The sequence below is a fragment of the Perca fluviatilis genome, chromosome 18 (genome assembly GCF_010015445.1).
Source record: "Perca fluviatilis chromosome 18, GENO_Pfluv_1.0, whole genome shotgun sequence".
In the NCBI taxonomy this organism is placed as follows: Eukaryota; Metazoa; Chordata; class Actinopteri; order Perciformes; family Percidae; genus Perca; species Perca fluviatilis.
Window position 1 is genome coordinate 27,061,906 of NC_053129.1, and position 22,097 is coordinate 27,084,002.

Sequence of the window (22,097 nt, forward strand, 5' to 3'; positions counted from 1 at the left end):
ACACACAACGTGGTGACGCGAGCTGCGTGCATATAAAACGCACCGGTCCCCATTACTTCAATTGGAGAGCTCCGCGTATGTAATGCACGTAGAATTTCACTTTCGCGTACACATTGCACGTATTTCACAGGCAGAAACCCATGTTATTTGTACGCCTTCGAGTGAGACCGGGTTGCGCATCTAGTGGAAATCCCCGGTAACACAGTGGTTCCCAAAACCTTTATATTTTACATTTTTATACACATGCAACCTTTTTCAGCTAAAACTGACACCGTGGACCTCTGTTATAAGAATTTATTTAAAAAAGCACGGACAAAACAAATCATTTTAATGGTAAATATATGACATGTATAAACTAACATCAGTATAAAGTGAAATCATTTCTTTCAAATAATTTGTTTTCTTTGAAAAAAAGTCAGCAGTTTAAAGTCATGAAAGAATGCTAATTGGTTGTATTTATTTCCATTTAGGTTTTTATGGCCAAATGAAAGCAATTAAGTAAACTCACAGATCAGACATCATGTGTATATTGTTGAGCTTACTTTACAGAAAATGTAAAAAGTTGTTAATGTAACTTTTGCCCCAGTTTTTTTAACACAGTGAAATGTTACCGCTGTACCCTCTTTGGGAACAACTGCACTAACACGCAGGAAACAAATAAGGTTTCATTGTTCAATGAAGTGAATTGTGCTGAGCCGGAAACGTCCCACCAAGCCTGCGGTAGTGATGCTGTCTCCATAACAACAGCCCATCCTCGCCCTGATAAGCTGTTGTGACATTACAAGCATCTTCTGACATTTCCCAGTTTGGGCTAAAGGTCAGGAGTCCCGGGCTAATGACAAAGAAGAAGTGAAGAGTGGAAGAAGAGAGGGAGGAGAGGATTCCTGCTTCAGTCCTGGAGGCTCTCTCTTTTTATCGATTGACCCTAATATGTTTCACACACACACACACACACACACACACACACACACACACACACACACACACACACACACACACACACACACACACACACACACACACACACACACACACACACACACACACACACACACTGCCAGTGAGAGGTGGTGACACGAAAAATCAGTTTGCACTGCAGATGCATTGAGGCGCTGCAGAGTGATGCATTCACCTCACAGCTCTGAGACTGACTGAACGCCACAGTATAAAGATAGTAAAGATGTAATCAGTCAAAACCCATTTAGAACAGCTCAAAGCTAAAGGTTGTATTACCTTTGGTGTATTGGCACTGCCTTGCCTCATCCAATGAAAGTGACCAGTAAAAGATCCAACAGAGAGATTTTCCCTTGTCCCGTTACCTGTCTCGACTTCTGTCTTTTTTTTTGTCCCGTATATAGTGTCTTTTGTTGCAAAATCAGTAGGCATAGTAGATCGGCTTTTAAAATCAGGTTGAAACAGTAAAAGAGCAAATGAGACAAATGACAAATGAGTTGATAAAACAGAATCGGCATAAGACAGGACAGAGTGTGTACATGTCTATGTATTAATCAGTCAATAGATAAAAGTAATTTAGCCCAAATTACACACAAACCTATTTTCTCACAATAAATTGCACATATATACTGATAAGTATTTTTTAATGCACCTTTCCTAACATTTTTTTCTAATGTTGGCTTTTTTGGGTATGTTTGTCATAATTATAAAAAAAAACGATAATAATAATTATAATATATATATATATATGTCTCTCAAGACTTCTGCATGGGTCTTTGGGCTTATTGATTGGTAAACATCTGGTTAGATGTCACTGGTTGTTGTAGCTATATTTTCAGTTTAATTATATGGAAATTTAGCCTATTGTTTTTGTCACTGAAAACGGCAATGAGAGTAAATATAGGTTGCGAGAGATTCATATAAAATGTGGTTTATCAGCCCTGTGTCTGTTACCTCTTGTGGTATCAAGTCATGCAGATAGTTTTGGTTTTACTTGCCCAGGTTTTTAAGATTTCCATCTTTAGGATTTCTGCCTCCACCCTAATTCACTGCAGGTGAATGGAATTTTATTTGTGGTCAAAATGTTGAAAACTCCTTATTAAATTCATAAGCAGTGTCCTGATTATTGTGGATAATCCACAGACCTAAACACTTTTAACTGGAGGCAATTCCTTCTAAATAAAATATGTCCCTAAAAAGTGATTTCCAAAGAATGAAACGCTTCACCCAGTTTGTTTTGTTATCTCTGCAGGCAGATAACGTTATTTTATAAGACTGCATTTTGTCATCCTTTGTTACTTCCGTGTTAAATGAAGTGTGGCTTCGCCGCCGTCTCCAGACTGCTGAGACTATCTGACAAGATGTAATTATGCTGTCTCTCTGTCTCCCTCTGTCTGTATCCATGACTACTTGAGTTTGGAAAAGTAATGGCCATTAAGGCAATAACGTGTGAACAGTGTGCACATACCATTACTGTCTGCAACTGCCACACTAGAAACTGACGGAACAAATGTAACCAGGCTCAACAGAGCAGGTGACACATGGTTTCACAAAAACCTCTCATTCGTCTTGTCCTTGAACAGTTTGGAAAATACCTGCATAAAGCCAAATACCTCCAAATACCTAAGCAAACTTAATCTGCTTATAAAGACTTTGTGATCTGCAGGGTCGGACTGGTAATCTGGCAGTTCTGGCGAATGCCAGAAGGGCCGATGCACTCTTGGGCCGATTTGGCCCGCTGAAAAACCAAAAAAACAAAAAATGCGACCGCACTAGCGTATTACACTAGTGTGACTAAAACATATGCAAGACTGTACGGCTGCAGCCTGGAGCCTCCTGTCTGTTGCCGTCGGAAAAGCCCAGTCTGCTCTGATTAGCTTGCAAGAAGAATATGGCGCACCTTTAGAAAGGTAGTTCTCAAGCCAGGGGTGGAGATACACAGATGGGTGGGAGGGGTATATTGTAATGAACCTGCATGTGACATAGGAAGGGGAGCCACCCCCCCCCAAGTTAAGCCTTATTTTGTCAGTCGATTCATGCCGTTTTGTGATGTTAAAGCCATGGTGCGTAGTTTCTGTCGCCCCCCCCTGAGGAATTCTAAGGGATGACAACAATACTCGGCGCGTCCACATGATACAAGCCTTCCGTGATCGCGCACGTGCCCCCACCTCTCCCCTCCCCCACGCAGTTGCCAGTAGCCAAGGAGGACACGGAGGATCAGAAAAACATGATGGACTCTTCAGAAGAGGTAATTATCTTCACTCGAGCTTCTGCGCGGGAAAGTCGACACAATCTTCTGAACGTAGCCATACTGAGAAATCCAGAGAGAGTTGTGTGGAGCTGATAGTCTTAATTAGCTTTGTAGCAACTCATTTAGCATGGCTTGCATGTAACGGACGTTCATTAATATCAAAAAGTTACGCACCAAGGGTTTAACCACATCACAATATGGGCTTTTCATTTCAAACTGATTTATTTGGTTCCACCATGAAAAGCGTCGCTGGCTACTGATCCACCATGTGTCGCTTGATGCACTTCTGTAGATGGAGGCGGCTTTTATAGCTGTTCTGTTTGGTGTGTTTTGACTCTCACACGGATAATAATTACAGCCTCACTTTTGCGTTTTGTTCTGCACCAGATGGTCGTAAAATGTGGATTGTTTGAAAATTGCACCGCAGCTTCAAATCCTGAGCTGGAGCATCTGAACAGAACAGGACTAGATTATAGCAGCGAGCGGCCCAGCTGGCTTTGTGTGTGTGTGTGTGTGTGTGTGTGTGTGTGTGTGTGTGTGTTACATTATGAGTTAGCTTGAGTCATTAGATGAAACAAACAATCACAAGGCAGACAGAGCAATTGATTTTTTATTTATTTGCGTGTGTGTGTGTGTGCGTGTGTGTGTGTGTGTGTGTGTGTGTGTTGTTGGGGGGGCGTCTACATGTGCTCCTGTCCAAGGATGTGACTCAGTCAACATTGTTAGCATTTAGATGACTCCTCCACATGGCATACAGAACAAAGATTAAGACGGGAGTCAAATCATTTTCCTCCCACATTGGAATCACTTCTCGTGTCGCTGATCATTTTCAAGTTTTTCTTTTATTCATCGCAGTGGGACATAAAACCTGAAGTTTCTCTTCTCTTCTAGCTAGTTGCATGAAGAAATTCACCAAAAAGATTGCACAAAATGCACCTTAAGGCCTGTACTTATTGTATAGTGTTAAATGGCAGTTTATGATTTAAATAAGTTAGTCCTTAAAGTAAGTTAAGTGTTATACAAATGAAGTTAAAAGAACCCCCAGATGAACTACTTAAAGTGCTGTCGATTTATTTGAAATATTGGAACCTACCTGAGAAGTGTGAGCGCGAGGCATGAAATCACTGGAATGTAAAGTCGCTTCTAGTCATCACTTGACTTGATGTTGACTGCGTTTGGGTAGGCTTCGCTGGGGAATCCACCGTAGCACCCGGGCACGATGGACCCCCATAGGACCTAAAGAAGAGGAGAAAGGAGAGGAACAGCAAGAGGGTGAGAGGGAAGGGTGCAGAATGGAATGGTGTGTGTGGGGGGGGGGGGTATTTATAGGAATGCTGGTGTTAGAGGTGTGGCCCTGCTCCTGAAACTATGCTAGGTAATTAAATATTAATCAAATATCAAATTTGTAACTTCAAATCAAAGGAGTAAAGCAGTAGATATTCTGTGTTTTTCTTATCATCAACAAATCCCATGAAAAACCAAAACCAACAACTGATCTTACTCGCAAGTATTGTTTTACCAAAGCCTGTTGTAGCTCATTGCTGTGAGTCAATCCCACATATGTTGTCCTGATGCAGAAAATACTCACTAGTGAACCAAAACTGCTGCTAAAAATGATACATTTGCTAAAAGCTACGGTGCCCAGCTGTTTAAAGAAATTACTTTGCCTTACCTTTTTTTAAAAGAAAGTATACGTTTGTGACCCTTTTATTTTTATTTTATCTTTTAAAGGCTTACATCTTCAGTAGTTGGAGCTAGTGGTGGGGAAAGAATTTAGAGACAAACTAAAACATAGTTGGTTTTGTTATTGTTAATAATCTCCTACAAATGCACTAAAATTGAACACTAGTCAAATATAACTTGTTATAAAGTATCAGAGGAAACTAAATATAATTTTAAATATGATTGCAACATACCATACACTCTGCAATCAAATAAATGTAAATCAATGTATTTATTTGGCAAATTCATGGATTATGATCTTCTTATGATATAGTTAGAGGTTAGTTCCTATCTGCATATGACATAGTAAATACAGCCTGAGCAGATAACTCCCATATTTACATTTTATTCCCGTTATCTCCCATTAATTACCATAAATTCCCCATACATTCTCGTTAATTCCCATGGAAAGTTTCCACCTTGAACATACCTGGAATTTTGCAACCCTTTTACTTGAGTAAAAGTAACAACACTATGTACCTAAGTACAGTATTTTAATTAATTGTACTTATTACATTCCATCACTGGCCCAATTATACTTTGACAAAATAGATGAGGAAACAGGTGGAATTAAGCAGGACAGCACAGATAAAGGTGCCCTGCCACACGTATTTCATTACTTTGTGGTAATGTCTGAAGTTCTACCATGGACTCTTTAAAAAAAAAATTTGGAAAAAAATGCCTTGGTTACCTTGTTTCAAGCCTTTCTAGCGTGGTATAGAAAGCCTGCAGGAAGACTCAGCTCGATTTGTGCCAGTTCTCATTAATATTCAACGAGCTAAGCTGCTTGACTCTGATTGGCTAACAGCTAGCCAATGAGAGCCTGGCTATCAGCATCCTTAACCTAGCTCAACTGGGCGAGCTCATGAATAGTAATGAGCTCAGGCAATATGATGTCAGACTGACCAGCTTTTGTAATTGGTCTGATTTCTCTGCTTATTTCTTTTCAGTGGCTAGAGCTGACAGAGGAGGTAGCAGTTAATTTTCACATTCACCACATAACACAAACACATATGGACCTAACATATTTCAAAAGAATAAATGCAAGTAAAAATGGTTTTGTGTGGCAGGGCACCTTTAATGAATCCACTTATGCAGAACTATAACCAAAGAAGAATCAATTATGTGTATTTTAACAAGAGAAACCCAAATCCATCCATTCATCCATCCATCATCCTAAAAGCTGGTCAACAATGGAGAGAAGAGAGACTTTGCTAACCGTCACCTGAACGATCCCATAAGCTCTCAGATTGATGGCGAAAAGGAGAAAGTGGAGGAACTGAAACGATGGACTGAGACTGTAACAGATCAAACTTTAGCTCTCTCTCTCTCTGCGGCTCTGCAACGTTTTCAGATTTATCTTCCCCTAATCGACCATGAAGCCATCAACACCAGCCGACCCTACACAGTTCTCACAGTACAGGTAAATAAAAAAAAGGAAAGGGGAAGAGAGAGAGAAAGAAAAAAAATTTTGTGTTTTTTTTTCTTATACCAAGTCATGAAAAAAAAAAAGGAGGGGGGGGGGGGGGGGGGGGGGGGGGGGTTTTGGGGTTTTTTTTTTTTACGAAGTCATGTCCATGGATTTATTCTGCTGTTGGACAGCCAGAGGTGAAGAAAGATGAGTAATCCTGTCTAAGGTTTCATTGGTTTAATTGGTTTCCCATTCCTCAACCATTTGAAGTCCAGGATTTATACCGTTCCCACCTCCTGTGAGGTGTCTTATTTCTGGGGCACGTGCAGTAAAAACCAAAACGGTTCTACCATGACTTGTACACAATGGTGATAGTACTCTGATCTTTTACTTATATATAAGTAACAATAAGTACACTTATGTATGCAATTCCTGCATTCAAAACAAAAGTATTGGATAAAAGACAAAATATGAAGTTCCATAAGAAAAGGTACCGATTATTTGGGAATAATTGGATTAGAAATACTGATACAGTAATGTGTGCAAGTATCACTGGAATGTTGCAGCTGGTAAAAGTGGAGCTAATTTGAATTACTTTGTATACTCATAGTACATTGTACAGTAATCTATAATAATACACCCAAATTCATAAATTGATTATATTTTGTATTATTAATCTGAATCTGCAAATTAACTAAAGTTATCATATACATTTAGTGCAGTAAAAAGTAAAATATGTCTCTGAACTGTAGTGGAGTAGAAGTATTAAGTAGCATTAAATGGAATTACTCAAGTAAAGTACAAGTACCTCAAAAGTGTACTAGGTGATTAAATATCCTTGGTTACATTCTACCACTACTGGTACATAAATGCCTATGTCATAATTTAGCTATTAAGCATCACAGGCTCAGTGGATTCATATTGATGTGCAGTTTGCTGATATAATTTGCACCTCTTCTTGCCTGCAAGAGCTTGGTACAGATTTTGGGGGACAAAAAGGGCAGAAAGAGCTTCTACGCTGGCTGAGAATAACTAAGTGGGAGATCAATGGTTTATGTTACTTTGAAATGGTTTTAAAAAGTGGTCTACAGCACTAATTTACAGCTCTAATCTCAGTTCTTGTCTTACGGTAAGTGTCACTGTTACATGAGAGGTTGGTTAGATCATCTACCGAGTGACGTGTTTGAAGTGTGGGCTGCAACATGAACCACAAGATGGCGATGTCTGCTTCATGATGTGCCTGTGTGTGGCTCCACATCTGTAAACACCCTCTCTAATTTAGGACATCTATTTAAATCATGAGCAAATTAATTTGATTCAGTCAATGGCTTTTGTACAAAATAACAGCAACATGACTCAAGGGCAGGAAAGATGGAAGGATGAGTGGTCAATGCGGATGCGTTAGGGCCGAATATTTGAATCATTGAGAGATTTAATGAGCTAAGCCTTAATTAAAAGCGGTTTAGGTTTGCAAAAGAGTCACTTGTTCACTAAAGCCTGACATGCCATGACAAATCCCTTTTAATGTCATTTGCAACCAAATCATCATAACCTTAAGGGGAGCCTGCAGAATGTTATCAAGTGCAGCAAGTGTGACAAATTACATGTAAATCACCAAACTTTCTAACAGCCCAGAAAGTGCTCGATGGTGTTTTAAGCCCCCAACGTCTCCTTCCAGGCAGTGCTGCGACCGTTGATTTCAAGGCACCTAACCCTAACCTTAACCATAACCATAACCATAACCATAGCAATACCATCTAAAACTGGATTAGAAATCTTCTTAGTTATACGCAACATAACTTGGCTGATCGACATCTGTTGAGACATCGGTATACGTTGAAAGTGAATTTGCATCCATCAGCACCAAGCAGCACTTACAAATTCAACTTTCTCTACTGGTGGGAAGAAAATAGGAGCACATTATTTTAAGTTCAGGTCTTATTGGATCAACTGCAAGCTGCATAAACAGGGTTCAAAAGTCTACTGAGTGGCTAGTTAACGTGAACATTCACTAGCCATTTGGCATGTGAACAAAAAAATGTATTCTGAACCCTGTGCATAAGAGATACATCCTAAAATGGCCAAATTGTGTTATGAAGTCAAATTTGACAACTTATCCAAACCCATGTTTGCAGATATCCCATCCGACACCTAAATTTGGAGATTTCTGAACGGAGTTTGGTTTGTAAATTGAAACTAGGGATGACCCAGTCCTGGATGTTGCTCTTGGAACTTCTCAATGATCTTGCTCCCAAAAATAAATATAAATGTATAAAAAGGACAGGCTTAAGGACTTTACTCATTAATAAACAGATACAAACAAAGCTTCAAAATGCAGACTGAGAGAAGCTGAATCACGGCGAGCTCCCATACCTCACAATCAGAGCCTACTGACGCCCCATGCATGCTACGATACCCCCCCCACACCCCACCGCCCACCCCCTACCCAGTCTGCCTGCTTGCTGCTGTCTGGTCTATCAGCGCTGCTGCTGCTGCTCATGTTGCTGGGTGCTGCTGGGTGCTGCACGGTGGCGCAGCCCAGATCCAACACAGGATTTGAGGATGGAAACGTGAGGACATCGAGTCTGTTTGAAACGAGGAGTCAGGATGGAATAATCCCCCAAAGAACCACAGTATGCACTCACGGTGTACATTTGATCCACTACTTTAACCCGATTGAAAAAAAAAAAAAAAACACACACGCTGTCATTTAGACCGTGAAGTCGCTCCTAAAATAGGATTTTATTGAAGCGCGTGTCTCCGAAACAGGTAACTTACCTGGGATGATGATTTCTGCTTATTTTTCACCGAGCGCACATGTGGGAGCGTGGATTTAAATTTCAAAGTTTGGGATCTTCTCTTTCCGGGATATATATTTTTTTAATATTCTTTTGAAAAAGGGGGGATGGCAGTTGCTGATTGAAGATGCACGCGCCTTGTTTAACGCATCAGTTAATCCTGGATGGATGCGGTGGATGTTATCGCGGCTGTTCTGGCCAGATGATCGTGTGTCTACATTACGTTCACACCGAGGATACCTGCTGACAGATAGCTGTGTGCTCGCCCCCCCGGGGGGCCGGAGTCCTCTCGTGCACGTGAGAATCACTCCGTGGTCATATTTTTTTTTTTTTTTTTTTCTCGAGGAAAGTTTGTAACAGGGACGCGGAGGAGGATGAAACCAGCACACCTTTTTAGGCTTCCCTACGGACGCAGAGCTCAGTGACTACTCCTTGCACACGTGCTTTAAAAAAAAAAAAAAAAAAAAAATATATATATATATATATATATATATACACTTTATGATTTGTGGATGGGTTTGTGAGCAGGTGTTCCGGGGGTGGGGGCATAGCTGGAGAATGTGTATCCGGACGGTGGAGTCGTGCTCAGGCTGGAGGGGAGAGCAGATAGGCTACTTGTCCCTTCCTGGGACCACAGGTGTTCCCTGTAAACAGGTAGGTTGACAGGCAGTAATGGCAGTTCGGTGATATAGCGCTCCAATTGTGGACTCACGTCACTGAGATAAAAAAAAAAAACGTAAGAGATCGTTAGGCTACTATTTGAAAAACCCTTAAAAGCGTTTGCGAGGGCGATGGTTCAAATATCGCACATCTAGCCCACGTGTTCCCCATTAATACCGAGCGACGCACCAAACTCCCCTTCAGAAATCCTGCGGTTTAATGCTGCTTTGCTTATCGAACATGATCCAAGACCTTTCTCTAATACACGCCTCCAGTTCTTTTATTCCGCACCAGTTGCCTTTTTATAACGTAGTGATGAAAATGTTGGAATATGGTCACATTCTTATTCGCACAAGTTTAACCCCCCGGAAACACCGGGGCCAGCTGTGGGAAAAAAAAGAACTTGGAAAAAGTTAGAATTTTGCAGAAACAAAAATGCTGCACTGTCAATGCCGACTTTGCAAACATACAATTGTTGTTTGTGAAATGTATTCAGTCGTATTTAATTAGATACATATATTAGCTGGAAAGGCCAAACAAATGTTTAATTGCTAGACTTGTCATTTGCACATGTCGTCAAAATGACTTGTTTTCTCACTACGTGATTAAAAATGCCCTACTGGGACTGATGATTGGTAAAATATTAAAATGTGATGTCATTAATAACTTATTAGGGGGTCAGCAAACCGCTTAGTGGGATAATATGCATGATTTTTGAACTTCTATGATGCATATGACTGTTTTCTGTTCTTTTTTTTTTTTTTACTTCTATTGAACGTGAAACCTGAAGTTTAGCCTCATCAAATCGCATATGGTGCCTTTTCAATGCATTTATCTGACTTTTCTGAATGTTCATTAGAGTCCGTAGGAGTGCATATGATAATACACGACACTAGAGGAGCTTTATGACTTTAATTATTCTGGTCATACAGAGCCTTTACACTGATTTTTTTATAGCGTTCTCAGTGTTTAACTTTGTTTTAAAAATCCTGATTTGTTCAAGATTGCATTGGTAACCGGTAACTTAATTCATGAGTACATTTCTCTTTCTTTTTTTCTTTTAGTGACTCCAAAATCCAAACATGGCGAGCTGTGGATAGAGAGGCTGCTCTGTGGGTGGAGCTGACCTGTGTCCACCTCCTCTCCTCATCATTTCCTAGTTCCTCGCCTTCCCCTTTTATTCCCCTGCTCTTCAACCCTCTACCTCCCCCTACTCTTCCTCCCTATATCTATCCCACCACCTCCTCCTCTTCCTCCCCACAGCACACATGCAGGCCAAGAAGCGGTACCTGCTCGTGTCTGTGGGGGCCGGTCTTCTCTTCCTCGTCTACCTGTGGGGTCTGCAAATCGGGGAGTTCCAGCAGCAGCCGTACCAATATCATCAGTTGCCCCAGTACCCCCAATACCACCAGTACCCCCAGCAGGAGTACCAGTACTACCACCAGAGCCAGGAGGTGTACCAGCCCCTGCCCCAGAGAAGCCCGTCCAGACCTTCCAGGCACTGGCCTGAGTCCACCCAGCTGCTGGAGCCGTACCTGGAGGGGGGAGAGCAAGAGGTAGACCAAACCAATATAAAGGAAGAAGTATTCAGTCATAAGAATTAGGGCTGCACGATATGAGGAAAATATGCGATATGCGATAACGTTGCTGAATAACGATATTACTCGTGATAAATAAACAAATATTAGAGTGAACTCAGTCCTGCATTTCTGCTGCTTTCAGCATTTTGCTTAAATACAACAAATTGCTTGTTGATTTTAAAACAAATAAAAAGGTAAATACAGTTTAACATTATATTCATTTTATATATATATATATATATATATATATTTTTATATTTATTTATTCATCCCTAATAAGAATACTCCATTACACATACAAGTTCTTCATTCCAGTTCACAGAAGTATTATCAGCTTAAAGTGATGGTTCGGAGTAATTTCACCCTAGAGTCCTTTGCACCATGACCTCGAGCCAAACTCCCCCACCGGAAGCTTTTTTCACCTGGGTCGAACATTGGGAGAGTTAGCGCTATCAGCTGAATAGCTTTGTGCAGGCGCCTAATGGATCCAAGAGTGTATCTTGTACATTACCCCCACTAATAAACCCGAAATGATACCAAACTTCAACACTAGTACAAATCGGTTATGTACTACTAAAACGATGGATTGGAAATTTTGTAAGTACACCAGAAGTTTATTTAAATAACACTTGCCTGCTGGTTTCTGCTCTCTGCTGCTACCGGCAGTAAGGCAGATGCGGTAAGGACGTCTACAAATTACAACACCGAAAAGACATACAACAAAAATATTTATTAATTTAACTTATTTTTTAAAAAGTGCTGTAGTACAACTAGCAGGAGAGAAGTTATAATTGAGGTAAGTTTGGAGACACTATCTTATTTAATCATTAAATTAATAAATATTTTTGTTGCATCTCTTTTCGGTGTTGTAATTTGTAGACGTCCCTAAGCACTCGTCTTACTGCCGGTAGCAGCAACAGCAGAGAGCAGATGCCAGCAGGCAAGTGTTATTTTAAATAAACTCCTGGGGTCTCATTTATAAACGTGGCGTACGCACAAAAGGGGGCTGAAAATGTGCGTACGCCACTTTGCCACGCAAAGGTTGTGATTTATAAAAAACAAACTTGACGGGAGAATGTGCGGTCCTCCTTGCAAACTCTGACCCATACGTACGCACATTTTGGAGACAAAATAGGAATTGCGACGCAGATGGTGAGGTGGTGAACTGAAGTCAGACTGCAGAAAGGAAATGGGAATAACCATTACTCATAATATTTTTAAGTATTGATGCCTCACGCACATCTTTTCACTCCATATCATCCACATTACCATAAAGATTAAATCCAGCAGTGTTATTTGCACTTTTACTGAGTGATAATTGTTCCATAAACACCTCCAACTCAAATCTTAAATAAAAATATGTTTTTAATATTTAATCGGCGCTGTCACATTGTCCACTATGGAGCGCAGGTGGAGGAGATGGCCCGACTGCATGGAATACAGGATAGCATCAAATACCCTACCATTAGATAACTGCAGAACACAGTGTAAATAACTAAATATCTGTCTTTAAAACATGTGCATATATCATCAAATGTCAAAGTCTGAAAATATAGCCATTAAGCTCTCGCGCAATCGTTACACTTAATGTCCTCGTTATCGGTCCTAACTTTAATACTGTTGTGACAAAACCTGCATGAAGAAAAGTGTGTTTGACTAAAACACTTTCTTTCGTCTTCAAATTGTATCTCGGGGTGGGGGATACCACTAGTTGATGCTGTGTTGGCAAGGTGTTAACAATCGCAAATTGTTGTAAACATATAAATACTGCGGTGAAGCCATGCGTAATGCTGCATGATGGCGCTGCTGGCCCTGCAGGAGGACTACGCCAATGGAAGAATCAGGAGAAAAATATACTTCAGGGACCATGATGATGACTAGCTAATATGCCGATTTAGATTTTCTAAAGCTGAGCTCGTGGATCTATGTACTGAATTGGGTCCAGTAGAGAGGGCAACGCGCCAGGACCGTGCCATCCCGGTCCAAATACAGGTCCTCGCCACTCTGGGGGAAACCGTCTGTTTCCAGAGGGAAATGTCAGACAAGTGTTTTTATTTTATTTTTATTTTTTTTATAAATATTCTATATAATCCTTAACTTTATCACTAAGGCTTGTTTGGATATAATATATAGTTCTGTTAAATCTTATTATATACGTCTGGTATATCGAAGCTGTCCCTGAGTGCCGTAATGCCTGCCGTTTTGGACGTATTATTAATACACGTATTTATAGATCAGGGTTCCATACGCTGTGCAAGAACATGCCGAAATTATAATTCAATTTGCAGCAATTCCTGAATGTCTGAGAAGTTTTTTGCGTTTTCTCTGCCAGTCATCATGATTCGGTGTAACAACTGCCAGGGTCATTCATATACTGATCAGCATTCACGAGGTGCTTTGCATTGACTATTTATGGTTAAAAATGGGCGTGTACAGGGCGGGATAAGAGGCTGATCCACGTACGCACGCTTGTAGGTAATCTCTGATTTATAAAGGGAATATTGGTAACAGGTGTGCGTACACACGGTTTTATAAATCGGATTTTTTTTTTTTGGCGTACGCCATTTTGGGCCGTTGGGCATACGTATACTTATAGTAAGGATCCTACACACAGTTTTATAAATGAGCCCCTTGGTGTACTTACAAACTTTCAAATCCATCATTTTATGAGTACATAACCTATTTGTACTAGTGTTGAAGTTTGGTATCCTTTTGGGTATTATTAGTGGGGTAATGTACAAGCTACACTCTTGGATCCATTAGCGCCTGCACTAAGCTATTCCACTGATAGCGCTAACTCAAGGTCGTGGCGCAAAGGACCCTAGGGTGAAATTACTCCGAACCATAATTTTAATGGTCTTATCAAAAGTAAAAGTATTCACTTTACAGTAGGCTGCTTTCTGTTATTTTAAACTATCAAGTCAATTAAAAAGGACTATACAGTCATTCATAGTAAATACATTCTTAAATGATTGATAAAGATGAATTATGAGTTTGCAGATTGTTTCAAATCTTTCGAGCCTGAGAGGGTCACAGATTGGTATTTTGAACAAATATGGAAATAAGAAAACATCTGCTAGATCTGTTTTATTTCTTACTTTTCTTAAGTCTTTGCTGTTTTTTATTGTGAAATACTTGCTAGAGGAACCTCTTCTGCCCTCTAAAAAAACTATTCAGATGATATGATCGGAGAAGGGAACGTCAGAATTTGGATGAACCGCTCACAGTTTTTAACGGGCATCAGAACGAAAACAGCACTATACAATCCAGGAAGGCCGAATGGAGAAATAGATCCCCTGCATCTACGGTATCACTTTTCACGCATTGCTGTAGTCTGTCTGTACACAGATGTACTGTAGACGTATGCAACCTTTGCTCTGTCTTAAAGGGTTTTACAAGCCAGCGTGGAGAAGTTGCTTTAGGGGAATTAAAAGACAGTCTCCCCCCATCTTCTTGTGGTGACTGGTTATCAATGTAGCAATGACACCTCAAGTTAGATGGATTTCCTTTACTGACAGCATGAAGTTGTTTTAAAAAAAACCTCACCACCCAGAAATCCTGTCAGGTGTTGAAAGCACTCTCACACAGATAACTGTAGCGAGTAGTATGTAAGATCTAAAATCCGTGTAAGGAGGTTGGTTGGGGGGGTGGATGGGTCAAACAACGCAGGAGAACTGGGGTTTGTGTGCCGTTCTTGTCCTGTGTGTCACTGAAACGTACATTTTGTAACCCCACCCACCATCTTTTCCTAAACCGAACTGTCCCGTTCTTGTGCCGCATGTCAGTTAAACATACGTCCCGACCCAGAGCGTCAAAAAGTGATGCATATGGTCCTGACCCAGAGCGTCAAAAAGTGACGTCAATAGTCCTGACCAAGCGCGTCTAAATATAATGCCAAAGGGCTAGACACGAGTCCTGAGAGCGTTTAAATAGTGACGCCAAGAGTCCCGACCGAGTGCGTCTAAATATGACTCTAAAGGAGACTTTTTGCATCAATAACGAACGCCAAAGGCACCTGACCACAAGCGTCACTTTTTGACACGATGGGAATGAGAATGTGTTGAAAGAATAGATGTCATTGTGCTGTATGTCCTGACTGTGTGTGTGTGTGTGTGTGTGTGTGTGTGTGTGTGTGTGTGTGTGTCTGTGTGTCTGTGTGTACAGGAGGACAGCCCCCAGCTCCATCACCAGCACACCTCGCCTCGCGAACGGCGTGCGATCCGCGACAACATCTACAAGAACAAGCGCTGCCGCATGGAAACCTGCTTCGACTTTGCACGCTGCCAGTCGGGTTTCAGGGTCTACATCTACCCCGCGCAGAGAGGGGACGAGATCTCCGAGACCTACCAGAAGATCCTGTCGTCCATCGAGGAGTCTCGCTTCCACACCACGGACCCCGCGCGGGCCTGTCTGTTCATTCTGGCCGTGGACACGTTGGACCGGGACCAGCTCTCGGCTCAGTACGTCCAGAACGTCCGACTCCGAATCCAGAGCCTACCGACGTGGAACGATGGCAGGAACCACCTCATATTCAACCTCTACTCCGGCACCTGGCCGGACTACACAGAGGATCTGGGCTTCGAGGTGGGCCAGGCCATGCTGGCCAAGGCCAGCGCAGATGTGGTCAACTTCCGACCCAACTTTGATATCTCCATCCCTCTGTTCTCCAAGGATCACCCGCTGAAAGGAGGGGGCATAGGTTATCTGACGCTCAACGATGCGCCGCCTTCCAGGAAGTACCTGCTTGTTTTCAAAGGGAAGCGTTACCTAACGGGCATCGGTTCTGAGACGAGGAATGCTCTGTATCACATCCACAACGGGGAAGATATTATTCTGCTGACCACGTGTAAACATGGCAAGGACTGGGAGAAACACAAGGACTCTCGCTGCAACAGAGATAATGAAGAATACTCAAAGTAAGTCATACTTTTTTTGATCTTTTTTTCTTTCCTTGATCTTCGCTGCTTCTGGGTGTGCTTTTTATTTCCATTTGAAATGAGCATCGGTGCTTTGAAGGTCTATCAATTAAGAGGATTTATGAGTTCACGTTCACAGTCTGTGGTGGTTTTAGGAGTTCTTCTTTAGTTCTTCTGTGTTTTTTTGTCTCCGCAGAGTTGGCTTTTGCTGGTTTGTCGTCCTGCAAAGAGAGCAGACATTTAGCACTGTGGCAGTTATCTCATTATTGGCTCTTATTTGCTGTTGGTTATTTCAAATGCAGTGTGTTTGATACACATCATTACAGCTCCTCACCGGTGCTCGCTGTGCTCTTAAAGGGGTGATAGAATGCAAAACCGATTTTACCCTGTCATAGTTGAATAACGTCAGTTCGGTGGGTAAATAGGACATACATAGAAGCTCAAAATCCCATTGACACCCCTTTATTATGAAAATCTCATATATTGAAACTGCCGCTGAAAACGGGCGAATCCCAACAAAGCTGGAAGTTGATGTCAACCTCCCAAAAACCGGAACCTTTGTCAGCCCATGGGTGTATTAAGAGAACGGTCACGCCCCAACATTTACATAGGCTACACAACTGACCTGAGATCAGGTAGTTTTCTGAATCTAGCTAGGTCACGCAGATCTCTGTTATTCCATTACAAAATTCACTTCTGAAACTTTTTTATGCGAGAAATCAACCATATAAAGCTCAAATATGGGCCGCTTTACGAAAAAGGATGGCTAATTGCAAATCTTCTCTGACTGTGTCGGAGTTTAGTGCCGGTGTTGGTGCTGCCTGGGTTGCTACATCGCCGCCCTGACCGCAGTGTCAGCGAGCTTGTTACGCCCGCAATCTTTTACCGCAGCCCGCAGGTTCCAGTTAATCTTATAATGGGTATGTGTGTTGAGTTATTTAAACAAACAATCGGGGAAATAAACGCCTCTTGTCCGTGAGTCTCATTGATAGAGCCGCGGTGAGATGGAGTCCATCAATGAGAGCTAGCTAGCCTCCTCCTAACTCTGACATTCACAAAAATACATTCAATTGAAATTCGAAATCGGACAAGTGTTAGCTAAGCTTTGTAAGACCTTGAGGAACCTATAATATTCATGCCGTGACGAAATTCAAACTGTAAATATACTTTAGTTATGCAAAAGTGAGCAAGCTGCGATATTTCCCCATTGTAATGAATGGGACATATAGCAAGCAGCTGCTCCACCTACAAAGACGCCTTGCATTCATAAAAATGCCTTAAAATCAAATCGGACACAACGGTTAGCTTTATAAGACATTGGGGAATGATGTTGTATAAGTGGCGTGACGAAATTCAAACTGTAAATATAATTTAGTTATGGCGACAGTGTAGCTAGCTAGCTGCGGTATTTCCCCATTGTAATGAATGGGACATATAGCAAGCAGCTGCTTTCCTACAAAGACGCCTCGCGTTCATAAAAATGCCTTAAAATCAAATCGGACACAACGGTTAGCTTTATAATACATTGGGGAATGATGTTATATAAGTGGCGTGACGAAATTCAAACTGTAAATATAATTTAGTTATGACGAAAGTGTAGCTAGCTAGCTGCGGTATTTCCCCATTGTAATGAATGGGACATATAGCAAGCAGCTGCTCGTCCTACAAAGACACATTGCGTTCATAAAAATGCCTTAAAATCAAATCGGACACAACGGTTAGCTTTATAAGACATTGGGGAATGATGTTGTATAAGTGGCGTGACGAAATTCAAACTGTAAATATAATTTAGTTATGGCAAAAGTGTAGCTAGCTAGCTGCGGTATTTCCCCATTGTAATGAATGGGACATATAGCAAGCAGTTGCTTGTCCTACAAAGACGCCTTGCGTTCATAAAAATGCCTTAAAATCAAATCGGACACAACGGTTAGCCTTATAAGACATTGGGGAATGATGTTATATAAGTGGCGTGACGAAATTCAAACTGTAAATATAATTTAGTTATGGCGACAGTGTAGCTAGCTAGCTGCGGTATTTCCCCATTGTAATGAATGGGACATATAGCAAGCAGCTGCTCGTCCTACAAAGACGTCTTGCGTCCGTAAAAATGCCTTAAAATCAAATCGGACACAACGGTTAGCTTTATAAGACATTGGGGAATGATGTTATATAAGTGGCGTGACGAAATTCAAACCGTAAATATATATTAGTTGCGCGGCTAGCCGGGCAGAGCCCCGTAGTGCAGTATCCACAAAGGGTGACTTTGCGCTGGGTATGGAGCCCAGCAGGCTGCCGCTTTCTCGTCAGACTGTGTGGAGCTCCTAAAGTCCGACACGTCTTACCAAATTTGCAATTAGCCATCAATTTTTGTAAAACGGCCCATATTTCAGCTTTATATAGTTGATTTCTCGCTTAAAAAAGTCTCAGAAGTGAATTTGGTAATGAAACATTGCAGTGTCTGGAATATGAGATTCTGTCGCTTCTCTAATGTATGTGTATTGGGGATTCGCTCAACCAATCAGCGGCCTCTAATGCTCGTGCGTATGGCAAGTCGCCAACCAATCAGCGAGCAGCTCATCTAAATATTCATGACCATACCATATTTGGAAGAAAAGCTCTTGTTACAAATAGGGCCAAAACACAGGGATGCATAAGGGCCAGTAAAATATCAACCAGGCCATTTTCAGCCCAACCAATGTTACATACCCCATTAGGAGACCATAAGGAACAGTGTGAAATACCCTATATAATCATTCTATCACCCCTTTAATGCTGTCGATCTTTACAAATTAGTTTTTTTGGCTGAAAACTCTCCTGCTCGAGAGTGTTGGGGATGAGCCGCTGTGCACGTAGCGACTTCTTTATTTGAACGAAAGAGGTTGGATGCTTTCATGTATATATTTCACAATTGTCATGGGAGTCGAGCCCTACTGTTGCTGTGCTCCTGAGACAAAATGCTTGTGTGTGTGTGTGTGTGTGTGTGTGTGTGTGTGTGTGTGTGTGTATTGTGTGTGTGTATTGTGTGTGCGTGTGTGGGTGAAAGCGAAGGAGCAGGAGAGTAGAGAGGCGTTGACGGTTAAGAGAAGGAAAGTTTTGTCAGCTCAGCAGTTGGTCGAGACAAAAGTGATCCGAGCCCAGAAGAGGAGTTCACACTTTGAAAATTGTAGCAAGAGCTGACAGCTGAAAGAATGGAAACCATTGCATATGGAGTGAAATGGGAACAACATTCTCAACCTCTGCGTTTTCCTGCTTTTTTCTGGATATGTTAGCACAAGAGTCATCTGTTGCATATTTTAGGTTTAGCCAGGTTCCTGCTAAGTGGTGCTGAACAGCAACTTAAAAAAAAAAAAAAAGGCGGGGAGCATCTGCGTACAGTGTAGTCTGCAAATATTAGGACAGTGACACATTTGTCATTGTTTTGACTCCATCCTAGCACATTATATCATTAGGATAAACGGTGTAGTACTCAAAGGCCTTTTTATGATTTTTAGGCCAATTCAGCAGGACAACGATCCCAGACAGACAAGAGCACAAAGGGCTTTTTAGGGTATAACTGTTGATTGTTAACTTGACTAAACTCAATCTGACTGATGGTTTCACATGACTGCAAAGAGTCCCTAAAGCACAGGCCTGGCACTGGCTGAGCATCATGGGTAAGATACCAAGTTTCAGAGGATTGGAGACCAAAGACAATTCAGTGTTTTCCCAGGAAAGTGGTTAACATAAGTGGGGCTCAGTTTCCTTTATAATAACTCTCCAATCAACATTAAAATATGTCTACCTGATCAATATCCAACTTTAAAACTCTCTTCAACTTGATGCAGACTGTATTGTGAGTGATTCAGTCACCTTTTACTATCATATATATAAAGAAATTAGAAGGGCACTAGAAGAGCGTAGAGCTCAGTCCCTCTGCCAAGGCGTGCCCTATTTCGTAATGTTAAAGAAAGAGAGATAATATGTGTATCCACTCCAAAATGTAATGGGTTCTTCTTTGGCTCATGCTACACGCTTCCTCCAAGTTTCATGAGAATCAGGCCAGTCTTTTTTTTTTTATCATTATCCTGCTCACAGACAAACAAACCAACAAACGAAACCGAAAACAAAACCTCCTTGGCCGAGGTAACCATAAAGTACTGCTTATTTCAATCACGTGTACTCTTATTTATTGACAGAATGTGTTCCCCGTCATCGTGACATGCTGCTCTGTTTAATTGCAGCAAAGTCAGCGTTCAGTGTGTTTGATCGATCATTGCTACCTGCTGACTACAATCCGACAGATCTACACACATCTTGTCTGATCAACTTGGCATCTCCGCTCTTTTTCTCTTTACGTTCAATTATTTTTATATACTTTATATACTATTTTTTATATACTTTTATATACTATGTCATCAGCGTGATAATTTCTTCTGACGTTAGCGATGGCGTGGCTCTGACATATAAAACGCTGCAGTCACTAACCGTAAAGGATTTACAACCACATTTTGAAGTATTATGACTGTATTAAAGTTAATGTTAATTTGGTGAATACATTTTGATCCCCTTCAAATATGAGGCTATGCATACGGAGGGCCACACTTCCTCTGCTGTTCATGTGATTTAAACACCTTCAAATTAAAGCTAAAAGTCAGTAGTAAACCCCCACAGCTATTGTTTACTTTCCAATGTGCTAATGTGTAACATGTCTCTGTCTACTAATGGACTGCACTGTATTTCTGAAAATGCAGTAATAACTGGTAAATCTTTTTCTTTTATTACTATTTGCTCCACAGGCCACAATACTTTTATCAGTAGCAGCTCACATGCTGAGCATATATATCTCCTCAATACAGACTAAATTATGCAGCATACAATTCTTTTTTTTAAAGATAACAGAGGAAATTGAATGCGTGATTGTAGCCATATGTTTTTTCATTGCTTATTTTCTATCCATCTATCTCTGTAGGAGGGTTGGTGCTATTAATGTGAGCAACAACAACATCAACAGAGGAAAGCTTTTTCTTTACCTGCAAAACTGTCTCTTGAAGTGCATAAAAATGGGCTCTGTGTGAATTAGGGATGCACCGAATCCAGATTTTTGGGGTGCGGCCAAATACCGAATCCAGTGGTTAAGATTCTGCTGAATCCAAAACCCGAATACCGAATCCTACTCCCATCCTCAGTCCATTAACACAGTAAACGCATTAATGAAGTAAACAACGTCCACAGCCTATAAAATAGTTAAATTTAACAACTTAATGTTGAAGTGGCTGCATTTTGGCTGCTGTCTGTAGATTCCTTCATGCACAACTTGTATTCTTTTGGATGTTTTGTACACAAATGTTTTAACAGCGGCGATGTTGTGTATTGTTTAGGGTCCTTGCTACCACGAGACAAGTCGGCATTGCAAATTGAACATGTAGCTGAACTTGAATCGCCTTCTTTTGACTGAAAGTACTGCCAAACAACACTTTTTCTGCTCACGAGTTCCATTTTCACTTTCTCACAGCCTACTGCATTGAACGGTCCACCTACGTAAACACCTTCCCGTAATCGGCGGCGGCGCCATTACGTCGACCAGCTTAGCGCCCATAGTGCAAGCGTAGGGTTCGGTTCGGTGGAAAAAAATTCTATGGTTCGGCAGAAACCGAACCCTGTCAAAAATCCCTAGTGTGAATGAATGTGGCTGGTAAAACTGGTGGTTTTATGAGCTCTTGGTAGCAGTTTGTGTGGTGAAGCAAAACAGCCAGGGCGACATTATTCATGCAAAAGGAGTTTGAAAATAAACACTGACTGCTGCGTAAAACACAAAGGATGATAATC

General features: G+C 41.2%; 1 protein-coding gene and 1 long non-coding RNA gene across 2 annotated transcripts in view; one reads left to right on the plus strand and one right to left on the minus strand.

The window, feature by feature from the left end:
* Nucleotides 1-418: 418 nt before the first annotated feature.
* LOC120547085 lies at nt 419-9,228 on the minus strand. The gene is made up of 3 exons (XR_005637029.1): nt 9,117-9,228; nt 4,299-4,441; nt 419-925 (listed from the first exon to the last, which is right to left on the minus strand). It is a non-coding gene; the product is annotated as an uncharacterized LOC120547085 (long non-coding RNA).
* Nucleotides 9,229-11,064: 1,836 nt separating this feature from the next.
* LOC120547023 (exostosin-1) overlaps nt 11,065-22,097 on the plus strand; it is a 334,390-nt gene continuing 323,357 nt past the window's right edge. The window contains exons 1-2 of the mRNA XM_039782373.1: nt 11,065-11,352; nt 15,541-16,292. Of these exons, the coding sequence (XP_039638307.1) occupies nt 11,065-11,352; nt 15,541-16,292 (1,040 nt within the window). The remainder of the gene's footprint in view (nt 11,353-15,540; nt 16,293-22,097) is intronic.